This window comes from Pterocles gutturalis, unplaced genomic scaffold (genome assembly GCF_000699245.1).
Source record: "Pterocles gutturalis isolate BGI_N339 unplaced genomic scaffold, ASM69924v1 scaffold18290, whole genome shotgun sequence".
NCBI lineage: Eukaryota > Metazoa > Chordata > Aves > Pterocliformes > Pteroclidae > Pterocles > Pterocles gutturalis.
This window is the reverse complement of record NW_010146220.1, coordinates 23,450-45,611: the sequence shown is the minus strand read 5'-3', so window position 1 is coordinate 45,611 and position 22,162 is coordinate 23,450. Positions and strand designations below refer to the sequence as shown.

Sequence of the window (22,162 nt, the reverse complement as noted above, 5' to 3'; positions counted from 1 at the left end):
CGAGAGCCCAGGCACAGGGGACAGTGCGCCAAGGGGCTCGGACCCAGCTCTGTACCACCGCAGGGAGCAGGGCTGTATGCCTGCAGCAGCTTCGGTAAAACCTGTATTTAGAACAAAAAGGGAAACCCCAGGAGTGGCCGAGTTCCTCTGGAGTGTCCAGCAGCTGCCCCTCAGCACTGCCTGGGCTGGAGGACTGAGGGGCAGGACACACGAACAGCTACGCAATTCCAGCTAGGGACTAGGAAAACCCCCTTTTATGGGCCAGTTGATGAGAAGATTCACACAAGACAAAAAATGAGGAGGCAGGTTTGTCCAGAAAGGTCACTTTATTGGAAAAACCTAAAATGGACTTAAAACCTGCAGCCCTCCTCCCACAGCCGGGGTTTCAACGGGCTCCCCACGCTTCCTTAACAGACCCATGACAGACAGGAGCTGCAGTACAAATGTTAAAAGTGCAAGTATTCTGAACTTCACACCTACTTTTATGACCTGGCAGGAAACACAAATGCTTCACAGCTCACAGAGAATTCGTTCACAGCACTTGGGAGTCAAAACTGGCTCCCTGCATTCCCCACAGGGTACGAAATACATCACTCGGAGGAGAGTCCGAATCAGAACATCATAGAAGGTAGGGGTGAGGTTCCTTCAAATTTATTTTATTGCAGTAAAACCTCTAAAAGGCAGAGCTGTACAAAAAGTCTAAACAGCATTATTTAAGGATAACAGCACCTTACGCTGCATTTGTTCTTATTTAAAATTCTATTTCCCAAAAATACGTTCCTAAATATACAAACTATACAATCTCGTCACTTTAATGCTGGTTTCTGTGATGATATAACTTTAACCTAAAAATCTCATCCACATACTGACAAAAGCTCTAATATACAAATGCCTTGGTACCTTCATAATACCACATAAATAACTTCAAAACCCAAACTGCATTTGTAGAATTGTCCGGAAAGCAAATACTTTATGGTGGTCACACATCGTCTGCAGAGAGCGCTGGAATGTTTATCCTTGGCCGTGTGAAAAATGCCATTTTCTCTCTAAAAAGAGATGATCAGTTGTTAATGCAACAGCAATCTTGCCAGAAATGTCCATCATCCACATTAAAATTTATCCCACCAGCTGTCACCACACGGAGCAGCAGCACAACCTCTCGCAACCTACACCTCTTATTTACATATCACACAGGAGGCATCCTCACAGTCAAACTCACAACAGTGACCTTATCAAAAAGCCATTTCAGAAAGAACTGGTTTTTTTCTTTGTAGATATGTTACTTAGAGAAGCAAAGGGCTGCTGCTGTATTAAACAAAGTCTTTGTGAATTTGTTGCCAGGTGGGGAATGGAGTACTGCTGGTTGCTTTGAGATCACATATAGTGCTGCAGCTAGCTTCCCCAACTCTCAGACCTTATACTTGGATACAAAAATACAGAAGTTTTTGTTCAATCAGAGCAGTTAACTATTTCTACAAAGATAAGCCTTCCTCATCAGCATCTTGATCATCCACAGGAAAATCACAGCAGTCAATTTTTCTTCCCTTTTACCAGTGACCTGTGATTACCTGAATGACTGTACTTCCAAAGGCTCCTTCCGACTCTGCCCTCGCAGCCTGTGGACATCCTTAGCAGCAGCTCTCATCATTTTATCAGCCTTGAGCTCACACTGGTGTTCTGTTTTTTCCACCTAAACAAATAATGGAAAAAAAAAGCTGTTTGTGTTTCCAGGAGGAATAATTTTCTCCCAACTAATCTCCAAAGCCAGCAGCATTTCAGCTGCAGGTCTGAGTGGTTTGGAAGCTGCGAACTCTGGAAATCACCAAGCCACAGAAGCTAAACTGAAGGCTTGTTACCATTGTGAGCAGTTCAGCTCACACAAGAGCGTGGTAACCCATGTTCCAGCTGTGCCCCAAAGAGCACCTTCTACCAAACTCACTCCTACACCTGGTGCCATCATAACCTACTTTCTGCCGGGTGTCAGCAGAGCTGCCCCAATAAATCAAAGTCAAGAAGGAGCCGTGTACACGAGGGAGAGTATGCCAGAGGTAAGTGCTAACCAGGATGCGCCACACCTACTATGGACTGGGAGGCTACACTTCAGAAAACAGGTGGCATTGATTACCTCTTACTTGCAGCTATGCTAAGCCAGGAAACCTCTGTGCTCATAAGTGCATGGGTTTGGGACTAACACAACTCCACAGGAAGTTAAAGAGGGGACAAACTCCAGCAAAGAACAAAAAGTCCAGCATCTAAGGGATAAAGATAATAAACTATGGAATAACAATTAAAAAACCAACCAAACAAACATGACAGAAGGCTGCCCACCTTGCTCATCAGGCTTACTCAGACATTCCTGAAGCTTTACCTACCTTATCTGTAAATACATTCCTTTTGAAGCTAGTGATTTTTATTTAAACCCTCTTCAGAAAAGTGATAATGCTTTCCAAGTTGAAAGACAACTTTCATAAAAGCAAACAAAATTGTTTAATGAACTGTTGGCTGAAATTCTTGGTAATTAGTTCTGTTTCCTTTCCATCCCTGCCCTGCAGTCCACCATTCATAAGCAGAAAGATAGATACTATTACACTCTTAAAGCCAGAAAGTCTGCTATCATCTGACTTACATTAACACTTCGCATGCATTAAAATTCACAACTGTGCATTAGACCATGTATACTACCTCGTAAAGGATCCTATTCTAACGTCCAGTATCATCCATGCACAAGTTCTATGCAGCCATTATTTCTCTTCGAAGGAACAAGAGACCTAACTGCTATCTTCCTAACCCCTGTATCTGTGGGAAGGCTGGCACAGACTCTGCGGTTTGTAAATACCACACCTGAGAACATCCACTCAAGGACTGCAGCTTCCATTATCAACCACTTGCTTGATGGAGCCGTAAGTGGAAGACACGAGTGACTGTAGTGCTAAGGCTTCATTTCCTGACTGTCCAAACCCCGTTTCTCAGACACATTGAGTAAAATCCAAACAAGTTACTCACTCGTTTTTCCACTAGCCTCAGCAGCAGTCGAAATCTCTCGTCATCCTTCACCCACTGCGGCAACTCTTTTTCACCCTGGCTTTGAGCTTGTTCCAACTGTTCCTTCAGTTCCCTCAGCACCGAGATCTCCTGAACCAGCCGATCGTGCCAAGTTTTTGAAGCTTGCAGGTCCAGCTCCAGGTCTAGTGAAGTGCGGATTAGGCGCTCTGAACCAAAGGACTTGATTGAAGGCTAGAAAAGAAGGGGCATATGAGCACAATGGTGAGAACTGTCCCAACCGCTCCTCCATGAAGGGCCAAATACATCACGAGACCCATTTTTCCAGCACTTCTCTTAGCACAAAGCATCTCTATGGATCCTGCTTTCCAAGTCATCTCAAGACAGAAACCACAAACTCAAGCAAGTCTAATAGATAAGCCTTTTGATTTCAGTGTTTCCACTGAATTTCTTCCTTGCCAGCTTCTCCAGATCAAACAAGTCTTGCTTGCACACCCTGCTCCTAAGTTTGATGTCTCATCTTCTGATGAAACCACAATGCAGCAGAAAAACCTGTGTGTGGTTTTTTCCCAGTAACTTATTGCCTTCTTCTAGTTTCAAACACAAGCTGCCTCAATAAAACCATCTTAGGAGCTTAGCATCAGTATCCCAGGGGAAATTCAATCATTGCCATCACAGTGGGCATGGGGGTTCACTGTGTGCCACGGAGTCACTACAACAGGGTCGCCTGAGCATCTGAGACATCATTCTCCTCACCCTCTTCCCCAGCTCTTCACATTTATTACAAGTACTGAAGAATCTAGCAGCAATAAATACAGCAAAACTATTTGTGCTGCTTCTGCTCTGACAAGATGGAAAGTACCAGGAAAGATCTTCCTAAATTGATTATTCTAAATGAGTTCCAACTTAAACATTCCTGTCATATTCTGATATATGACAGAAAAGTAACCATGAGAGACTTCTCATATACAAAGAAAACATTGTGAATGAAAGCATGTGGCAACTGATTTATGTTTGTAAATTCTTCCTTTAAAACAGTTTTCCATTTTTTTGCAAGTGTCTATGCTAGAGAAAAAAAAAGTGGTGATGTTTTTACCCGTTTCACTCTGACACTTCGCCTCTCCATTGCATTTCGAACGAAGGGGGGCTTTTTGGATAGCGTTGAACTGTCACTATCACTGCGATTCAGCTGAAAATGAAAGTGAAAACCACATACTTTTCATGAAACAAATACAAGCAATTGTTAGCAAGATCAGAAGGTTCTATAAGGGATTATCAGGAGTGATGTAAGCAGAACTATGAAGTTTCGTGAAAGGCTACAGTGGACAGCTTCCATCCTGATCTGAGTGCACAACATGCAATCCATTTAGCACAGCCAGATCCTGCCACAAGCCTTGAACTCTGTCCCTTTTTGGGAATAGACTGCATGGAAAGAGAGACACTAAGTTAGGGTATAACATGGGACTCCACCCCACTGCCCTTCTCCTGTGCAAGTAACTAGGCTGGGCAAAACAGCCTAGAAAAATAAGCTCCAAGTAATAACAGTTTTTAAAATTACTCTTTTCTAGCATCTGTAAAATATGGGATTCTTTTATTAGAGATTTCTCCAATGACCTGTATTTTAAGCTAGTGGTGCAAGAGTTGGTTTACCTGTAAGCTATCCCCCTAGGTTTTTCAACTGCAGAGTTGTCATGTTACACATGCCTTCTTTTGTGATTGTCTCTAGAGCCTTAAAAAGAGCTTAGCTCAAGTAGGGTTTAATTCCCTTCTCATGTTCCTTCTCAAACTTGGGGGCAGGGGCAAACAGGCGTGTGGGGTTTGCACATGCTGGCATACAAGTTCCTCTACGACCTGAGCACAGGCCACTGCTGCAAATTAAATAAGGTTTGTTTTTATGGAAGTGCCTGCTTCTGAATCAGATAAAACCTGCACATCAAATCCGGCCCTGCTGTGTTAAGAGCGTGCCCCTTAGGACAGGTCATGCGTGACAAAAGGCAGTGCTTGCTTGTTTGCCAATTCAATTCAAAAGACGAGTTATTTACGGTTTACGCTGACGCTCAATCCAGGAAATAATTGTGAACAAACATTTCAAAGCAGTGGAAGTCACATCCTGACCCAGCACACGGCCTGTTCAGTTACCTTCAGACAAAGCACACTGGAGACTTTCAAGCTTCCACGTTCTTTTTGCTGAGAGTATCAGGTACTTACCTTTCCATTTCTATCAAGCTTTCATGTTCACCTCATCCATAGTCAGGTAGACACAACTCACTCAGTTCAAGTTAGCACAGAACAGTCTTAAAGCAGCGGGAAATGGTTTAATATGCAGCTTATTCATCACTGTCTTACAGCAGCCTTTCCCGGTTAGTTTGGGCATCTCAACACGCTGCACGTACCACAAACATACGCACACACATACATTTTATAAATTTGTGCTTAATAGTATTAGTTCCAAGGAATGATGCTGTCTAGGAGGCAAGGACAGAGCAACAGAAAAGAAAGCAGTGTCAGGTCTCTGTGAAAAATTCAGACAAAGTGAACATTGGTATCATGCATTCATTAATGAAAAACGTCATTTATAACCTCAGGGTTGCATTTTCCTTACCCGGCACACATACTGACTTTGTGGTCCTGGTGAAAATGTTTTCGAGCGGATGATAGTGCTACCTCTGACAAACTGAGTTTGGGGTGGATTTGTTGCTCTTTTGTCTTTCGGACGAACTACAGTAGAAGACTGTGCAAGGCTCTCTGTGTTTGTCTCTTTATCCACCTGAAAGACAGACACTGCGGTGTAAATGCCAGCTTGCCATCTTACCAATGATACATACCCAGGGCAGTCTGACAGCCACCTGAGATATGTCTCCACTTTCAGTCCCAGAAGCATCACATTCACAAACATATTCTTTAGCCCTTTCCACGCAGGGTGTCCTGACACTCCACTCTCTGAACTCAGCAGCTGCTACATTAACTGTATTGCTCCCTACGGGCTCTGCAGCCATTGATTGCTGTACACCACCGTTGATTCCAACGAGCTTTGTCTGCTGATGCAGTACATCAACGTGACCTGGCAATCCCACACACAGAGCAGGGGGATGATGTTAAAGACCATGCCCTTACTTGTGCATCCACAGCAAAGATCCAGATCGCTGTACGCACATGCAGAAGAGAGCATGTCTACAGCACATTAGTTAGAATATAACTACATTCAGAATTAAACAAGGTCAAAGCCACAGTCACATTAATGAAAACAGTTTTCATGAGCAGCAAAAAAAAAAGGCATGAAATGCTGCTATATTAACTGTGAGACAAAAGGGTCATGTAGAGTTATTGAACAATATTTCAGGCAGATACACATTTAAATATAGAATCATAGAATAGTTTGGGTTGGAAGGGACCTTTAAAGGTCATCTAGTCCAACCCCCCTGCAATGACCAAGGGCATCTTCAACTACATCAGGTTGCTCAGTTCCCCCTCCAACCTGGCCTTCAATGTTTCCAGGGACAGGACATCTACCACCTCTCTGGGCAACCTGTCCCAGTGTCTTGCCACCCTCATAATAAAAAATTTCTTCCTTATACCTAGTCCAAATCAACCCTCTTTTAGTTTCAAACCATTACCCCTTGTCCTATCACAACCACTCAGCTTGGTGTGGTCTGCAAACATGCTGAGAGTGCAGTTGACCCCGCTGTCTATGTCATTGATGAAGATATTAAACAGTACTGGTCCCAGTACGGACCCCCGAGGGACACCACTCCTCACTGATCTCCATCTGGACATTAAGCCATTGATCACTACCCTCTGGATGCGACCATCCAACCAATTCCTCGTCCATTGAACAGTCCACCCATCAAATCCTTAATTCTCCAATTTAGAGAGGACGTTGTGGAGGACCATGTCAAAGGCCTTAGAGTCCAGATAGATGACATCTTCAGCTCTTCCCTTGTGCACTGATGTAGTCACTCCATCATAGAAGGCCACTAGCTTGGTCAGGCAAGACTTGCCCTTGGGGAAGCCATGCTGGCTGTCTCAAATCACCTTCCTGTCCTCCATGTGGCTTAGCATAACTTCTAGGAGGATCTGTTCCATGACCTTCCCAGGCACAGAGGTGAGGCTGACAAGCCACTAGTTACCAGGGTCCTCTCTTCTACCCTTTTTAAAAATGAGTGCAATGTTTCCCTTTTCAGTCACCAGGGATTTCACCTGACTGCCGTAACTTTTCAAATACCACGTAGGGTGGCCTGGCAACTACATCAGAGTCCCTCAGGACTCTGGGATGCACCTCGTCAGGTCCCATAGACTTACGTATGTTTATGTTCAGCTGAGCAATGGGAAGCTTAACTCATCTTTCTGTTCAAAATGCCCTTGACTTTACCTTTACTGCCGTTTCCATGTGCAGCTGGGGATTCAGACTTTCTTCTGCTTCCCACAGTGATTTTCCAGCACAGAATTCTTCTTCCTCTTCTGCTTCATTTTCACTGATCTCATCCTGTTCTTCCTGATCAGGAACCTCTTCATCTTGCCTGTTGAGAACAGCTTTGTTATTGAACTGGACTACTGTGCACAATACCCTGGTGTTGCAGCAGGAGTTACCTCCTGCAAGCTGCTGCACAGAAACACATCCCCAAGGCAGCCAGTTCTACCTGGTAGGTCCTGTAGCCACTGAGATTTCGCAAACACAGGATTTTAAGTGAATAACTGAAACTGGAGTGAAGCTGCACCAGAAGGCAACCAGTACAGCCAAAAACTTCCCACTGATCTTGCTTCAAAACAAGCTGAAGGCTCAGCCATGTGATCTGAGCTTAAGGTGAGCTCTCAGGATGCCATTAATCTTAGTTTAAAAAGTGAAGCTGGGCAAAATTGAAGCCTTGTTTTAATATCCTTTCCAGCTCCCTTGAACTCACAGCTGCCTTCTCCATCAAACCCATTGGCCAGGCTTGCTTTTTATTTCAAATATTGGGCTTCATTAATAAACTCTGAACCTGAACCATGTAAAAAGCAGACAAAAAAAAGCAAAGCTTTGAACCCTACAGTGGAGCTTTCACAGACATCCATAGAACATTGTACAAATAATGAAATTAGCATAGTGCTATTGACTATTTTTAACATTTATCACCTTTGTTCTCATTTCCCAAGCACAACCTCCGGAACAGAACAGGATTTTTCACCAAAACAGAAAGAGACAGAAGAAGCCTCCCACAGCTCTGTATCATCTGTTTTTTTCTCTGCACATGAATCCCCAAATGCTCTGATCATCCCACAACGCTAAGGCAGTGGGATGCTACCTACCAGCTTTCTCCACTAGTTAAAGTGCTTCTGCTTTCCTCCAGTTTCTTCTCCACCGCTTCCAGTTCAACAGCTGTCTGCTCTAAGAGTGCTGAGACAGAGTCCTGAGGAGAGCAAGAGGCTTTTTGTGAAGATACAACTCTCACGAACTGCAAAGCTCCCAGCCTTTCTGGTCAGAAGAGCTCCAACCAGCTTTCCTCTGGTGGCAGGAGAGCGCTGTAGTCTCTCCACACCTGCGTTGTCCAAGCAGCCTGTGGCACATACAGTGCTCAGTCAAGCCTGTGTGAGCGTACCTATCCCACCTCCCCCGTTACACCAGCATAGGCATGTGTGCAGATCTGGACGGAGCATATGGCATGCCATGCACGTGCACAGGTAAGTCTGTATCTTGACTCATTCAGCAAGTTCATTGCAGCAAGGTGAACTGTCTTAGTGGGAAGAAAGGCAAGAGCTCACACATCACTTACACCAGACCACATACCACATCCCTCAGCTTCGTGAGGAGCAGATTTCAGTAGTGTTTAGCCCAGGACAAGGGCATATCTGTAATCGACATGGTAATTATTTTGCTGCACTTCATGAAATTTTCAAGTTCTAAATACAAACACATCAGCCTTCACTTCTCTTTTAACAGTCCTTCAGCCACGTAAACCTCTCATTAGTACTGTTTAGAAGAGATTAGTTTGATTTAAGCAGTTGTTCTTACTGTTTTTTCAGTGCAGGGTACTTCAGAGTGAATGTTTCCTTGTTTACTTTTCCTGTTTTGCTTCTGCAGATACTTATAACTAAGGAGGTTATACCAACGGGTTGATTTCTCTCCGGATTTACATATTTCAGCAAGGCTAATTTGTGCTCCACCCTATTGAGAGCAAAACCACAGTTTTAGCATAACACTAAAATGAACCACAACCACAGCAGTAAGAAGAAATGAGAGTGAAAATCCAAGACTTCTTGACTTCGGCAAGTTTGACAACAAGAAAAATTGCCCTGTTTATCCCCATTTCAACACCACCCGTAATGCTTTATTTTTAATTATTTTTACATTGCCTAGGACTTCCAATCCAAGTAGCAAGTGCTTCACTGCAGCTCCTGTGTACGAGAATCCAGAAGTAAGAAGAGTGCTAGTGCAGCCAGGATAAATTACAGCCAGAACTTCAAAGAAAAAGAGAAAGGAACTCTCTTTCAAGAAATGTGGAAAGCTGACAAAAATCACTGCCTCAGACCAAGATGCTCTAGTTTTGTATATTCCATTCCTCTTCATCTGCCTTGTCATTTTTTACTTCATTATATTTAGTATCCATCCTGATATATTCAAAACCAAAGTAAAACTAATTTGCAATTTATTTAATCCATGGCTGAGTGGACTCCATTACACCAGTTTAGTCCATCAGACTGCATGCTGAGCACAGCTCCTGCAAGTTAGCGTACTCACACCCACAGCTCAGGTACTGCAGGACTGTACATGCTGCCAAAAGACAAAAACCCCATTTGGAAAACAAAACAGTTTTGTAAAAATCCTTCTAGCATTCTTTAATATTCTACAGCAGCTTCTAAATTCCTGTAAGAAGTCCATTCTCAATTACATTACAACAAATGTTTCCGAAAAGAAGAAAAATAGGCAGGATTTCACATTAAATCATGAGAAGGGAAATCTAGTAGTCCGACAAAGGCACCAGTAGTTCTGTAACAAAACCTTTATCCAATAAATTTTTCTTTTTCCTGATCAAAATTGTTACTTCAAAGAATACTATGTATAGGAGATCACACAGCTAAGGATTACCAAGAACAGTTTCAGAGAAATTGTCATACGTCAGAGTGTAAAATTTTGTCTAATTCAAAAGAGGAAAGAAACACAAGGATATTAAAATAGAGATTAATACTAACCAAACATTCTTCAAGGTGAGACTTATCTACAGTGCAAACATCGACTCTTAAAGTCTTCTGGCGTAAAGCCGGGTAAGAGATAGAAACCCAAAATACTTCATTGTACACAAGATTGTCTGAAGCTTCCACTGGTCTTGTGCGAAACAAGCAGCTTGTGCTTTCTGAGCAGGGCAGGACAGCCACGCGAATGTTCCTGTTGAAAAAAGCATTGCAATCAGCACTACTGTACCGTAGGTTTGCAGTTCCCTCCGTTGCAAGAGCTCCATAAATCTCCAAGTGAAATTCATCCTAAGCACTGTGGACACTACTGTCCTATCCTGTTCTTTGGAATATCAGTCAACTGAGAAAAAAGGAACATCTCATCCCAACATCAGAGACATGAAGTGGCATGAGTTGCCATAGACTTCATCCTTTTGAATCTTGTAATCGAACATCACGGGATTATGTTTCACATGGTTGTTTATGGCTGTGCAACTTGTCACACTGCTAACACACCCTTTTGTAGGTAGAAACAGCTACAGATAAACGAATCAAGCTTTTGTCAGCTTATTCAGCACACAGCTGAATTTAAAAAAACCTTGTACCTAGAAGGAGTCTAGTAGAAGCTGTACGTTTCCCCACCCATGCATCTGTGCAGGTGTCCAAGGATGAGTTCTGTAGCAGAACGAACACCCCCTCTCCACTCGATGCAGTTGCTCTGGGCACTGCTACAGTTAAGAACCTTGCTGGCTAGTGCTAATTCCAGGCAGGTTTTTTCCTAGCAAATACAGACCTTTGAGGAAAAAACTGCATCTTATTTCAGTTTGTGGGTTTATTAGTTCATAAATGTTGCTACACATAAGGAAGTGTAGAAGCATTTCAGAAAGGGTAAATTTTTAAGAGTGTGAAAAAGCAGTAACCAACTTCTGTTTAATTCCCCCTGGAATCTCATACAAATACCTTAAGCGTGTTTATTTCACCCACTTACACTTTTTGATCTTGGTGTAACAGCAGTGCTGGAACATTACTCAGCTGGATGACCAGTATCGCAAATTGTTTATTTTTGTCATCATATCTGAATTGGAAAGACACAAAAAGTATTATTATTAGAGAAGTCTGCCTTGGACTCTATGAATGAGTATTCCACTTGTTCCACTAACACAAACAAACAACATTAAAAAGTTACAAACAAGACAAAACTATAATGGGACCACACTTGCCTATAGTTTAAAACAAAACCAGTTTCATATTACATGAAGCATTGCTTCCAGAACATCCAGAATTCAGAAAGGCCCAGAACATCCAGAACTTAGGAATTCAGACACAACAGACTACAGATTTGACCTAACACACACTGCTTGTCCTGGGGTCTGGCTAGAGTGCTATATTGTAAGTAAAACATTTTGAAAGGCCTTATGCAATGACTGTAATATAAAAAAGTTACAAGTAGAAACACTTGAAGTATAACAACGAAGATATGTGTAACCATTGTTTTACTCTTGACAGCCATGACAAGAGAGTTTTGCGCTACTTATTTTTCCTCAAATCATAACTAACCTTCTGCTGAGTCATTTAAGGACCATGGCTCTGTGCCTGCCTTCCTGTGCCTTACCCACTGCTTGTGGGATTCAGGTGTGTTCAATGATTATGACTGCCATTTACCCTCAGCAGTCCCCCACCCTCCCCTGCCCCCACAAAGCTGCGCACTGAAGGAGACTGCAAGCCAGCAAAAGGCTTTCTCCAGCCCAGCACTGACCGTGCTTCCATTGCTAGCCTGCACCCTCATCTCACATTATCACCAGTTGATTTCCACTGACAAGAAAGAGGATAACTGGGCCAAGGACCTCCTAGAGTCAAGTGTAATTCTCAACTACACTACAAAGAGGGTGTTGGTTTGTTAATACCAACAGGAAACGATAAAAAACCAGAAAGCACTATCTTTTAAATCCCATATGTCATTCCTCCCATTTGAAGGAAAATCCAATAAAAATGTGTCATGTTTACCTCATTGCAATTTGCACTTTAGCTGTCCCTGCTGCTTCTGTATCATCACTGTCAAACACCATCACTTCTGATACACGCGGTCTAAAAGAAAAAGACAATTAACAACTTGATCTCCCTCTTATTGAAGTGCTAGAATTAGGTGATACAAGATCTTTTCCCTTCCATTCAGGGGTTGGGTATACAGATTTTGTAAAATTAGCAGCTAAAAGAAAGACCATTTAAGAAGTAAGTGCAATCATCCTTAGAGGTATGTATTACAGTGCTTATCAGCGGAAAGTCATATGCCTTTCCTCTTCGCTGCCAAAAAAAGCCACACAAAAGACTACAAAAATACAGCAGTGGGGGATTTTTAAAGGGTTCCCTTGACTGGATTTTAGTCAAGACAGCTGACTGCCCAGCAAGAGAAACAAGACTTAATAACTACAATCTTGTCGTGCATGACAGCAAAAATTCTCAAATTTGATTGAAGTCATTCCTTTGTTTCTTTAAGAAATCAAACTTCCCTAAGCACATTAAAAGTGACAGAGTACACTGACTTCTTGTCACATTTTTCTTCCTTGAAGCAGCTACCTGCATCATTTTCCTCACGATGTATTCCTCCTCCTAAGTTTTACGTACTGAAAGTCCCCAAAATGACATTCATTGTCTAATTAACTCAGAGGCTATGCTGTAGCACATTAAAACAGGATTAGCATTCTTCTCTAAGTGTTTTCCATATTCCTTAGCACTCTCTTGTATTTCATTACATCCCAGATATAGAAGACAAATGTATTGCTCCTCCTACTCTCACCATTTATTATGGGCATCACAATGGCATTACTCAGGTTGGTAAGTCAGCAATCCAAAGAACACTAAGTGACATCAGACATGCGAGCGCACATGGGATGCCTTCTGTAATTGTCACGCATCATCCTTCATCACCTCTCCGCAGAGCTCCCTGTGCTGTTGAGGGGACACAGGGCCCTAAGACACCCAACGGTCCGCCTTGGGCCATGAGCGTACATTACAGAAGCACTGCACATTCTTGTCAAAGCAATTGTGCTGGAAACATAAAAAGTTACTCATTTATCTACAGAGAATTAATGAAGAAAATGAACGACTGAATGGGCAGAATATGAGATGAGCAAGTTCTCACCTCTACAGTCATGTCTTGCAACAAATGACCCCATAATTTGTCTCAGTGCCAATAAAAACAGTAGGAAAGCCCATGTTAAATGCAGGCAAACCAGGTATCAGTAAGATCAGTACCTTCCAGTGAACTTCTTGTCAAACCACCCCAGATGGCTTTAGCAAGCACTACAGGAGGTCCAGAAACCCAGCAAGAGCAGTGATGCCCAGCTCTGGCTGTAAGCTATGCCCCTGGGGGAAGAAGTCCTGCAGGAATCACACGCTGGATCCAGGGACTCAGGAACTTCATCGCAGCACGTGCACATCCCTGAGGCCATTCCAGGCGCTTCTGCTGTCTGCCTTAAACATCCCGGAGTCCTCTCACACTGACCAAGGGCTGTCATTGACACCAGAACGGCTGACTGATGGGAGGGGAACTTTACACTTGCCAGATGGCTCCGCTACCCCCGCAAAGGCAGCAGTCACAGCTTACTAGCACCTTCACCAACAGACCAGCTGTTCAAACACTTCCCTCTGAGCTTGCTCTCAGCTACTTCTATTATGGGAAGCATGGGCCACTTTGATCATCAAATTCAACCTGCTCATGGTTTTTTCAGAAGTATTAAGAAATCTGAGATGGAGAACTTTAGCCACCAAATTACAAAAAAGATCATATCCAGCATTATTCCAGCTGACTCCTGTGTGCGACACTGAGTCATTAGCTTTTTTCCTAGAGAGAGATCTGATGTCTACCTTTGTACAGATGCCTCATACACCCCGCTATCTCCAGCAACAGATTCATCAGACACTGCAGCTGACACACACGCCACCTTCAGTGCTGTCCCTCCAGCTGTATTTATACCTATGAGAGAAGCACAGAGGAAAATAAAAAACAAGTGTTAATGAAAATGAACTGTCTGGATCAGGAGCAGCTTTTTTTCTTATCCTCCCCCTGAACCGCGTGTTTTCCCCACCCGACCACTGTTAAGCAACGGCATGTTTCTGAAGACAGAGAGGACACAGGTCGGGCAGGCTGTGCTCAACATAGCATCACGTTATGCTTCAGGAACACGCCGCTGGCCTGCCCTGGAGAACAAAAAGCCGCTGGACAACCAGAAACAGCCTACATGATGGAGGTGAGAGCAGGGCTTCACTGCATAGCCAGTGCCCGTTTAACACCTGGGTCCTGCCATTGCATTCCCCCCAGGCTGCGGTCACACTGTGGCTGTGGCTATGGGTGCAGGTCCACACAGGCAGCACGCAGAGAGGCTCTCAAAGCACTGGAAAGGCAGAGAGGCACCCATGACAAGATGGGCAACACACACAAGAAGCAGAACCTCTGAATTCTGGTGAAGTTATAAATCTGAACCAATAAAACAGTTCCTCCTGCGAGGAGGTAGCAGTTGGCCTCGTCCTAGCTGCCCAAAGAGCAGCAGCAAGGCAAACGCTGCTGACCAAGCTCTGGCCAAGCGTGGACTAGGCTTAGGGGTATGTCCTACCTGGAGAGCTTGTACCAAGTTGAGCTTCAAGGAGGGGGAACAGCAAAAAACCACCACCCACCTGCCCCTAAATCCAAAAGGTTAGCCCACACAGGACAGAAGATAGGTCCAGAAAGACCAGGTTAACTGGCTAAACATGGAAAGAAAGAGATTATAGGATTCAAAGTAGCAGCCACATGCAGGAACATAGAGGAAAGGAGATAAGGAAGAGAAACCGAGGAAGGTGAGGCAAGGAGTTTTGCACAGAGGTGTTACCATACTTAGATTTATTGTGCTACAAAACAGGGAGATATGCCCTGGGAACTTCTGCAAATTCTGCACCTCTTCACTTGAGCCATCACATTTCTGCAGGGATATGCTTCAGTCAGGACTCTGGAGAACTCGGTCTGCCAAGGTGGCTTAGTGAGGGCTGGGATGTACCCAGGTCTCGGCTCTCCCTCTCTGGCAGGGCTTTGGGGTGCCTGCTCCCAGGGCGAGGAGGTGCTGTGCTGTCACGCTGGGAGCAGCTGTAACCCCACAGCAGGTGTGGCAACACACTCCTCTCCAAGGGGATTTCATCTTTCACAAGTGGGTCCTCTTTCCCATAGCCTTAGGAAAGCACACACCCCCAAACCAATATAGGGTTTCCATCCCATATTTCCCTTATTGCAAAGCAGTTCGGGGGGCTTTTTCCACTTAAAGAATTAAAAACAGATTTCAAAAAACATCGGTGCAAAAAGCGTACAAGCTCAACATAGGGTTATGGAATAGTACAAGGACTTGTTCTCCAATCAACAGCAGAGGGTGCTACAGGTAACACCAATGTATGGAGTGCATGCCTGCAGTTTGGGACCATTTATCCATGTATTTTTTGACAACACGCTGAATGGTATTTTTCGTCATTGTATTCTCATGAAACTGTTGGACAGAAATAAATGTGCAGACCTTTTCCCTATAGGCCAAACCACATGAATAAAAGTTAGCATCTGTAACACAATATATCAGTCATTAACTGAAACAAATGGAGCCATTTAATACTGGCATTCACAGTTCAATCCATCCTCCCTCCTGCTGTGTGCAAGGGCCTGGCCCCTGCTGCACTCCACCTACTCTGGGCTATGCTGGAGGTATGTGGGCAGGGTCAAAACGATGTCTCTTCTTTCCTTAGTGCTGCTTTGCACCAGGATGGACACTGCCCACTCTGGCGGGCCCAACCTCTTTTTCTCCTTCAATTGCCAATGCAATTTAGTCATTTCAACCCAGAAAGCCTTCATTTTTGATCACTTCAGCCAAGCACCTTGCAGCCGAGAGGGGTGAATACAGAGGGGGCACAAACCCCAGCAATGAAGCAGGTATCTGTTTGTACAGCAGAATGCTGAAGTGTAAACCCAAATAAAGACGAATGGTTCCCTGAAAAGGATTCATCAAGCAGCCATGCTCTCCCTAACTTTTTTTGCAAAGGACTTGGAAGCTCAGCCCTGCAAGTCTTTACATACTCTGAACTTGTAACTTTTTCATGTGGCTAATTAACACAAAAATTGGATTTTAAGTCTCTAAAGGGATATCATACCAAAAAAAGCATATGGAAGAGTTCAGAAATGACTCAACTCTTGTATATCTCTAAGCAGGCAGATAGCACTTCCGATGTTTTTTCACCTTTTTTTCCATTCATATCAAGAATTTGAAGTGTGCTCTTCACGTAGTGCCATTTCCCCTGCCACGGGCTCTCCCAGACACACCACCACAAGCCCTTGGAGAGCCATACTGTGCACTGTCCTCATGTCCAGAGAGCACCGGACTCTGCCAGATTCCAGGTTTTGCTATTAGTTTCACCTACATCACTCAGGTATCGCTCAGGTGAGAAAGGAAACCTTATTTTAGCTTCCAAGGTAGCAGAGGTTCTGTTCTAACAGAAACAAAAAGCAAATCCCTCAGATATATACCATTCAGCTCTACTTACAGGAACACGTGAGCATGCTTTGCCCACGAGGCCAAGTGCTGACCACCCCAGATCCAGCCACCGCGTTTTGGGTGTTACACTGAACGCCCCACAAAATGCCTGAGGAGTAAAATCTCATCTCATTATTGCCCTGAAATAAACTACTTATGGTGATTATTTTGTCTGCTGACTGGCTAACAGCAGTAATCACTTAATCTGCTTAACACCTGAGCTTTCACTTTAACAGCCTTGACAAATCTTGAAGAGCTAAAAAGGTTAAAACTAATCAGCACCCAGTTCTAATAATAATAATTACTGTTTCCTACTCAAATGCGTAATAGCTTTTGCTTGCAGGAAAATGGTAGCTCAAAGGCGAAGAGCTGCACGCATGTCTTTTATTGTATTTTAAATAGTACCAGGCTTCCCAACGCAGAAGGCAGTGATAACATGGTGCTAGCTCCCTTTATTCACACAGGCTGTTCTATAAGCCCATGAAAAACAGAAACAAACTGCACTGCTGGTTCATAATGACTGAAAGTTCTTCGCTGCAGAAAAAAAAAAAAGAATGGTTTGGGTTGGAAGGGACCTTAAAGATCATTGAGTTCCACCCCCCTGCCATGGGCAGGGACACCTCCCACTAGCCCAGGTTCCTGAAAGCCCCATCCTACCTCACCTTGAACCCCTCCAGGGATGGGGCACCAAATCCAGTCATTTCACTCATCTCTGCTGGATTTAGGCCAACTACAGTCACAAGGGCTTCAGACAGGCCCTAGCACAAGTGCCCTGACTGCTGCCTGCTGCTTTCCATCCACTTCAGCAGAGCCATCATTCTAAAAAGGGACGAACCCTTTCCACCCACCAGTATGCCATATGCATGTATGAGAACATCCACTATCTCTAAATGTCTTATTTTATCATGCTCACAATCTAAACATATTTTGTTGCTAAGAGACCAACCCCCTCAAAACAGCAGAAATTCAAGCACAGCCTTGACATGTCTGCTCAGCTCAGTTAATAAATTCATTGCCACTCATTTACTGGCAACCAGAGCACGACGCTGTGTATGCTGAGGTGGTGGGAAAAGATTTTTACTATAATTTGTTAACTATTAAACTAAATGCCTTTCCTAGTCTTCCTCAAAAGCTTGGTCAGAACGTTTGTGTCAATGGCATTACATGCCTCCCAATTTCAGACCCAAACCACTAGATGATGTTCTGAATAGTTAAGTGCCAAATTAAACCAGGCGTCCCACCACAACCATTTATATTTGCACATGAAATCGTTGTAATTTCTGTGAACATGCATATAAGTACACTAAAAACACACCTAGATACAGCCTTCTGTAAGACTCATCAGATCAGCACTGTTTTTTGTGTACAAATTAAAATAACAACACTTACTCCCAAGCAAGGTAGAATACACAGTTGAATACACTTTTCAACACAAAGATATCAGGATGACTGACAGCTTTTGAAATACTTGCTTCTCAGTGCTTGATAAACTACATTAAAAATGAATGCATGCATGTGCATGCAAATAGTTTGTTACCATACCTTGACCTAGATGTTTATCTCCTGCTTTAGGCTCTTCCAGTCTACAGTTGCCACTCCCAGTGTTTAGAGTGAGTTCTGAGAGATTTGTACTTATCTCTGCATCATCAAAATCCATATGGCTTGAAAAGGCATCACCGGTTAGAAGTGGGTCTATTACCAGTGGAGAGCAAGGTGGAGATGGAGAAGAGAGAGATGACCTTGGAGATAGCGATGTCATGGATTTTGGAGTACCAGACAATGATCTCAGAGCCTGTATGCGACTGGTGGCATCGGCTTTGTGAGTTTTCGCTACTTCATTTTCATGAATAGTGGTGATACAGCCTGACGGTCTAAATCCACTGGCTCCTTCTAAGAGCAAGTCGAGCTTGTTTTGATAGTCCGAGTCCAACTGCTCCAGCTGCTCCAGGTGCTCGTAGTAGAGATCAGTGAAACTGGCTGAGGTGGACGAGTCTTGGCTGGAGGTGGCAAGAGATCCTCTGCTAGATGCAAGAGAACCAGGACTGCTACTCGAGGAGAGGGAAAGCATGCTGGTGGAGAGACTGAAGGAAACAAGTCAGAAAAGCATTATACTGTATCTCCTGATTTCTCAGGAAAACACTCATGCTTTGTTAGCTCAGGCCATATGCATTAGTTCCCGCAACAATCCAGAACCAGTCTACCCAGTGGAAAACTTGAGTCACTTTTCAATAAAAATAATATCGTTCACACACATATTTCAGCTCACCCTATCAACCTCATAAAAGTTCTTGTTTAGCCAAAACAATTCTAATGGCTAATTTCATATCAATTAAAATTAGTGACAACATTCTCCTCCCACATCTATACGCCAAAAAAAAAAAAAATCTATAGTTCCTGTTAATCTCCAAAGCAGACCACAAAAACCAGCGAGGCCCATGCAAGAAGACAAAGTTATTGCAACCAACTGTCTGTCTGTATAGATATTTTCTTCCATGTGCCTCAACCTTGGACCCCCAGCCAAAAGGTTATATCACAGCTGCCTGGAACGAGCCCTCAGAGATCACAACAGCCAGCAGTTACCAGAAAACTGGCAGGATTTACCTACATAAAAGACTGCTACATGGAATTCAGGGCCAGGAGAGCAAGGGAAAGAGTTGAGGTTGGGCTGTAAACTCAATTCACACAGATTATTTATCCCTAGAGATCCAGATTCAGAACATAACTACAGCAAAATTAGTTTTAAGCAGGTGCTGAATACAAGTCTGTTCAGATGAGAAAGCCTGGACACCACAGCACACTGTTTTCTGCTCAGGAGACCCAACAAATCCTCCAGTATCGACTACAACATATACCATCCCTAGAAATTCCATTTAAACCAACACTCCTGCTCCAGATATTAAATACCTTGCTTGTTACTGACGGTTTAAAGACCCTTAACCCTCACTTTAGATATGGATTAGCTATTAAAAAAAATTCTGCATATGTGTAAGTGGCTTCAGTTGCCCCACTGAAAAACAGTGAGGATGTTATTAAGCCTAATAATGCCTTATTTATTATTTATAGGGTAAAAGCTAGAAGCTGCATTCATATAATTATGCCCATGACCTTACAAGGAAAAGGCAAGTATGGAGAATTTAGTTTAATTTTGGCACCAAATGTCTTCTGCATTTGTATGACAGATGCATCACGTTTGTTCAAAAAAGCTTTTGGGTGAAACATAACTGAAGCATGATAAATGTTTTTGCATTTTGGCAGTATATATAGATCTTGCCAGGACTAATAAATTTACAGCTTTTCAATGTACTTCACTACCACAAGGGAAAGGTCTTTTATTAATCTTTTCCCTACCAACAAACTGAGCTCAGCTTCATTTTGTGCATACCTTTGAATGCCAGATATTTTGCATTACGGGGTTAATAACAAATGCCTGTTCTTATGAAGGAGCATGCCAAGAACACTGGGCACATAGTTAGGAAGAAATTAGTTTCACATGCTGCTTGTTCACCTCAAAAGATCCCTAATCAGCTAGATGAAATGAAAATATGATGCATTTCCACTGCATAAGAGCATTACGGATAGCTATTCTCCATGGTGGCTTATTTGCATGTCAGTCTTGCACTATGATTTCTTTCCAGTCTTTTCGGTGTCATCTTCACAAAATGAAACAGAATCCAAGTGGAGCAGAAGCTATAAACAGAGTAATTTCAGCACACACTGATAGGAAAAACCTCACCCTAACAAAAACTCCACAAAAATCTCTTCCTAATCAAAAGATAAAAACAAGTTTTAGCTAATGATGATTTAGCCTTACTGCCTGTAGTCATACATTTGTCTGAGAAAAGCAATCCCATGCTCTTCCAAAACTACAGCCTGAACAACCAGACCGCATTATGACTGTGAAAACATTTCTATATACCATATGAACCACAACAGATTCAGGGATATCTCACATTGTCTACATTGCAAGCAACAGCACACTTGGAATTAATTTAGAGAAATCTTACCGTGACACTCATACATCAACATATAGTTGCATTACTAAGATTCACTTCACTTGCTGTGGGAATGTTAAGCTGTCTTTAACATACATTATTAATACAATACTTCAGTAATTCAAACACTAGTAAAAGAATCTCAGCTATCCTTAGCTACCTAAACATTCCGTGTCCAAACCAGAAGGGATTGCGGAAGCTCCTTCTGTTGTCAGGCAGAGGCACCACCAAAGGTTATTTATCCCATTCTAAAGCACACATCTAAACTGAGTGGGACGGATCATCCTCGAGGCTTCTCTTTCCATTGACTACACAGAGGTCTTAGGTTACTGCTAGAACTGAAAGGTCTTTTAGACCTCTCAGCTGGGAGATGAAATTGTTAGCAGAAAAAGGCAGTTACACCACGTGCAGGTAAAGCACCTACGACTTCTGTAAAAGGTTACGTACCTTTTCAGTTGAGTGTGCAACACTGCAACTAATCGTGTTGTTTCTTCCAGTTCTCTGACTAGCTGATTTCTTTTGCTATTCAACTTCAACCTAAGAGAAGACAGAAGAGAAAAATTAGCTAAATCAGCATTTACTCTTTAAAATGAGGAATAAAGGAAAAGTCTATTTCTTCCTTTAAATCCTACAAAAGTTGATAAGAATACATAGTATAACATGGGACCAAATTTGGTTAAGATGCATAGATGTTTAGCAACTTCCACTACTCTTAAAATGTGGAACTCAATCCTGAAAACATTCACAACAGGGAAAATAATTACATCTGGTACTATAACAGTTAATGTTTCTAGGTTCAGGCCTTTAAAAAAGTCCGGCAGATTTTGCTTGATGTACACTATTGTGTTCTTACACTTCCTGTGCTAATAAAGGTGTAAATGCTTTCATTTGCTTTCAGTGAGGCCCATGGATGACTAAGGTTTACGTGATTTATTAACCGTCTCATTAGAGCTTTACGTAAATTATTGACTTTAGCAACATCTGAGTTTTATTTCAGACCTGAACTGGTTTGAGACACAAATGTGTGCGCTTGGGCACTCATTCTCTAACTTAACAGGCCTCCAGACAAGAAACCCTTCTCCAGAGACATGCTGTTTCTTTGGCACACTAGAATAGGACCATATTCCTAAAAATCACAAGCAGAAGTGTTCATCTTAATGGGAAGACCAGAAACATCTGTCAAAGCACAGATATTTCAGGCTGGTAGAAGTCCTACAGCTAAAGCATCCGAGACGCCTACAATTTTTCCAGCATGATAAAACCATGAAAGATTATGCAGAAAATTGGTGTAGTCTGGACACTAAGCATGCAGAAGAAATGAAAATGTAGAGCCACAGAGTGAATGCAACACGCCTATTCCATATGTATTCAGGAGACTGCAGCTAAAAGTAACATTGCTATAGCCACCCACATTCATACATCCAGACTGCAAAGCGCTTGTAGGCAATGCCTAATGCAGTATTCATCCTCCCTGCACATTCCCATGAG

The 22,162-nt window shown here is 42.9% G+C and overlaps 1 protein-coding gene across 1 annotated transcript in view; it reads right to left on the bottom strand.

The window, feature by feature from the left end:
* Positions 1-373: 373 nt before the first annotated feature.
* WWC1 (WW and C2 domain containing 1) overlaps positions 374-22,162 on the bottom strand; it is a 38,935-nt gene continuing 17,146 nt past the window's right edge. The window contains exons 9-22 of the mRNA XM_010085664.1: positions 21,122-21,211; positions 18,225-18,763; positions 14,008-14,116; positions 12,148-12,228; positions 11,132-11,218; positions 10,165-10,357; positions 8,987-9,139; positions 8,284-8,384; positions 7,370-7,517; positions 5,603-5,767; positions 4,097-4,189; positions 3,004-3,234; positions 1,569-1,690; positions 374-1,046 (exon numbers count right to left, since the gene is read on the bottom strand). Coding sequence (XP_010083966.1) covers positions 980-1,046; positions 1,569-1,690; positions 3,004-3,234; positions 4,097-4,189; positions 5,603-5,767; positions 7,370-7,517; positions 8,284-8,384; positions 8,987-9,139; positions 10,165-10,357; positions 11,132-11,218; positions 12,148-12,228; positions 14,008-14,116; positions 18,225-18,763; positions 21,122-21,211 — 2,179 coding nt within the window. The 3' untranslated portion in view covers positions 374-979. The remainder of the gene's footprint in view (positions 1,047-1,568; positions 1,691-3,003; positions 3,235-4,096; positions 4,190-5,602; positions 5,768-7,369; positions 7,518-8,283; positions 8,385-8,986; positions 9,140-10,164; positions 10,358-11,131; positions 11,219-12,147; positions 12,229-14,007; positions 14,117-18,224; positions 18,764-21,121; positions 21,212-22,162) is intronic.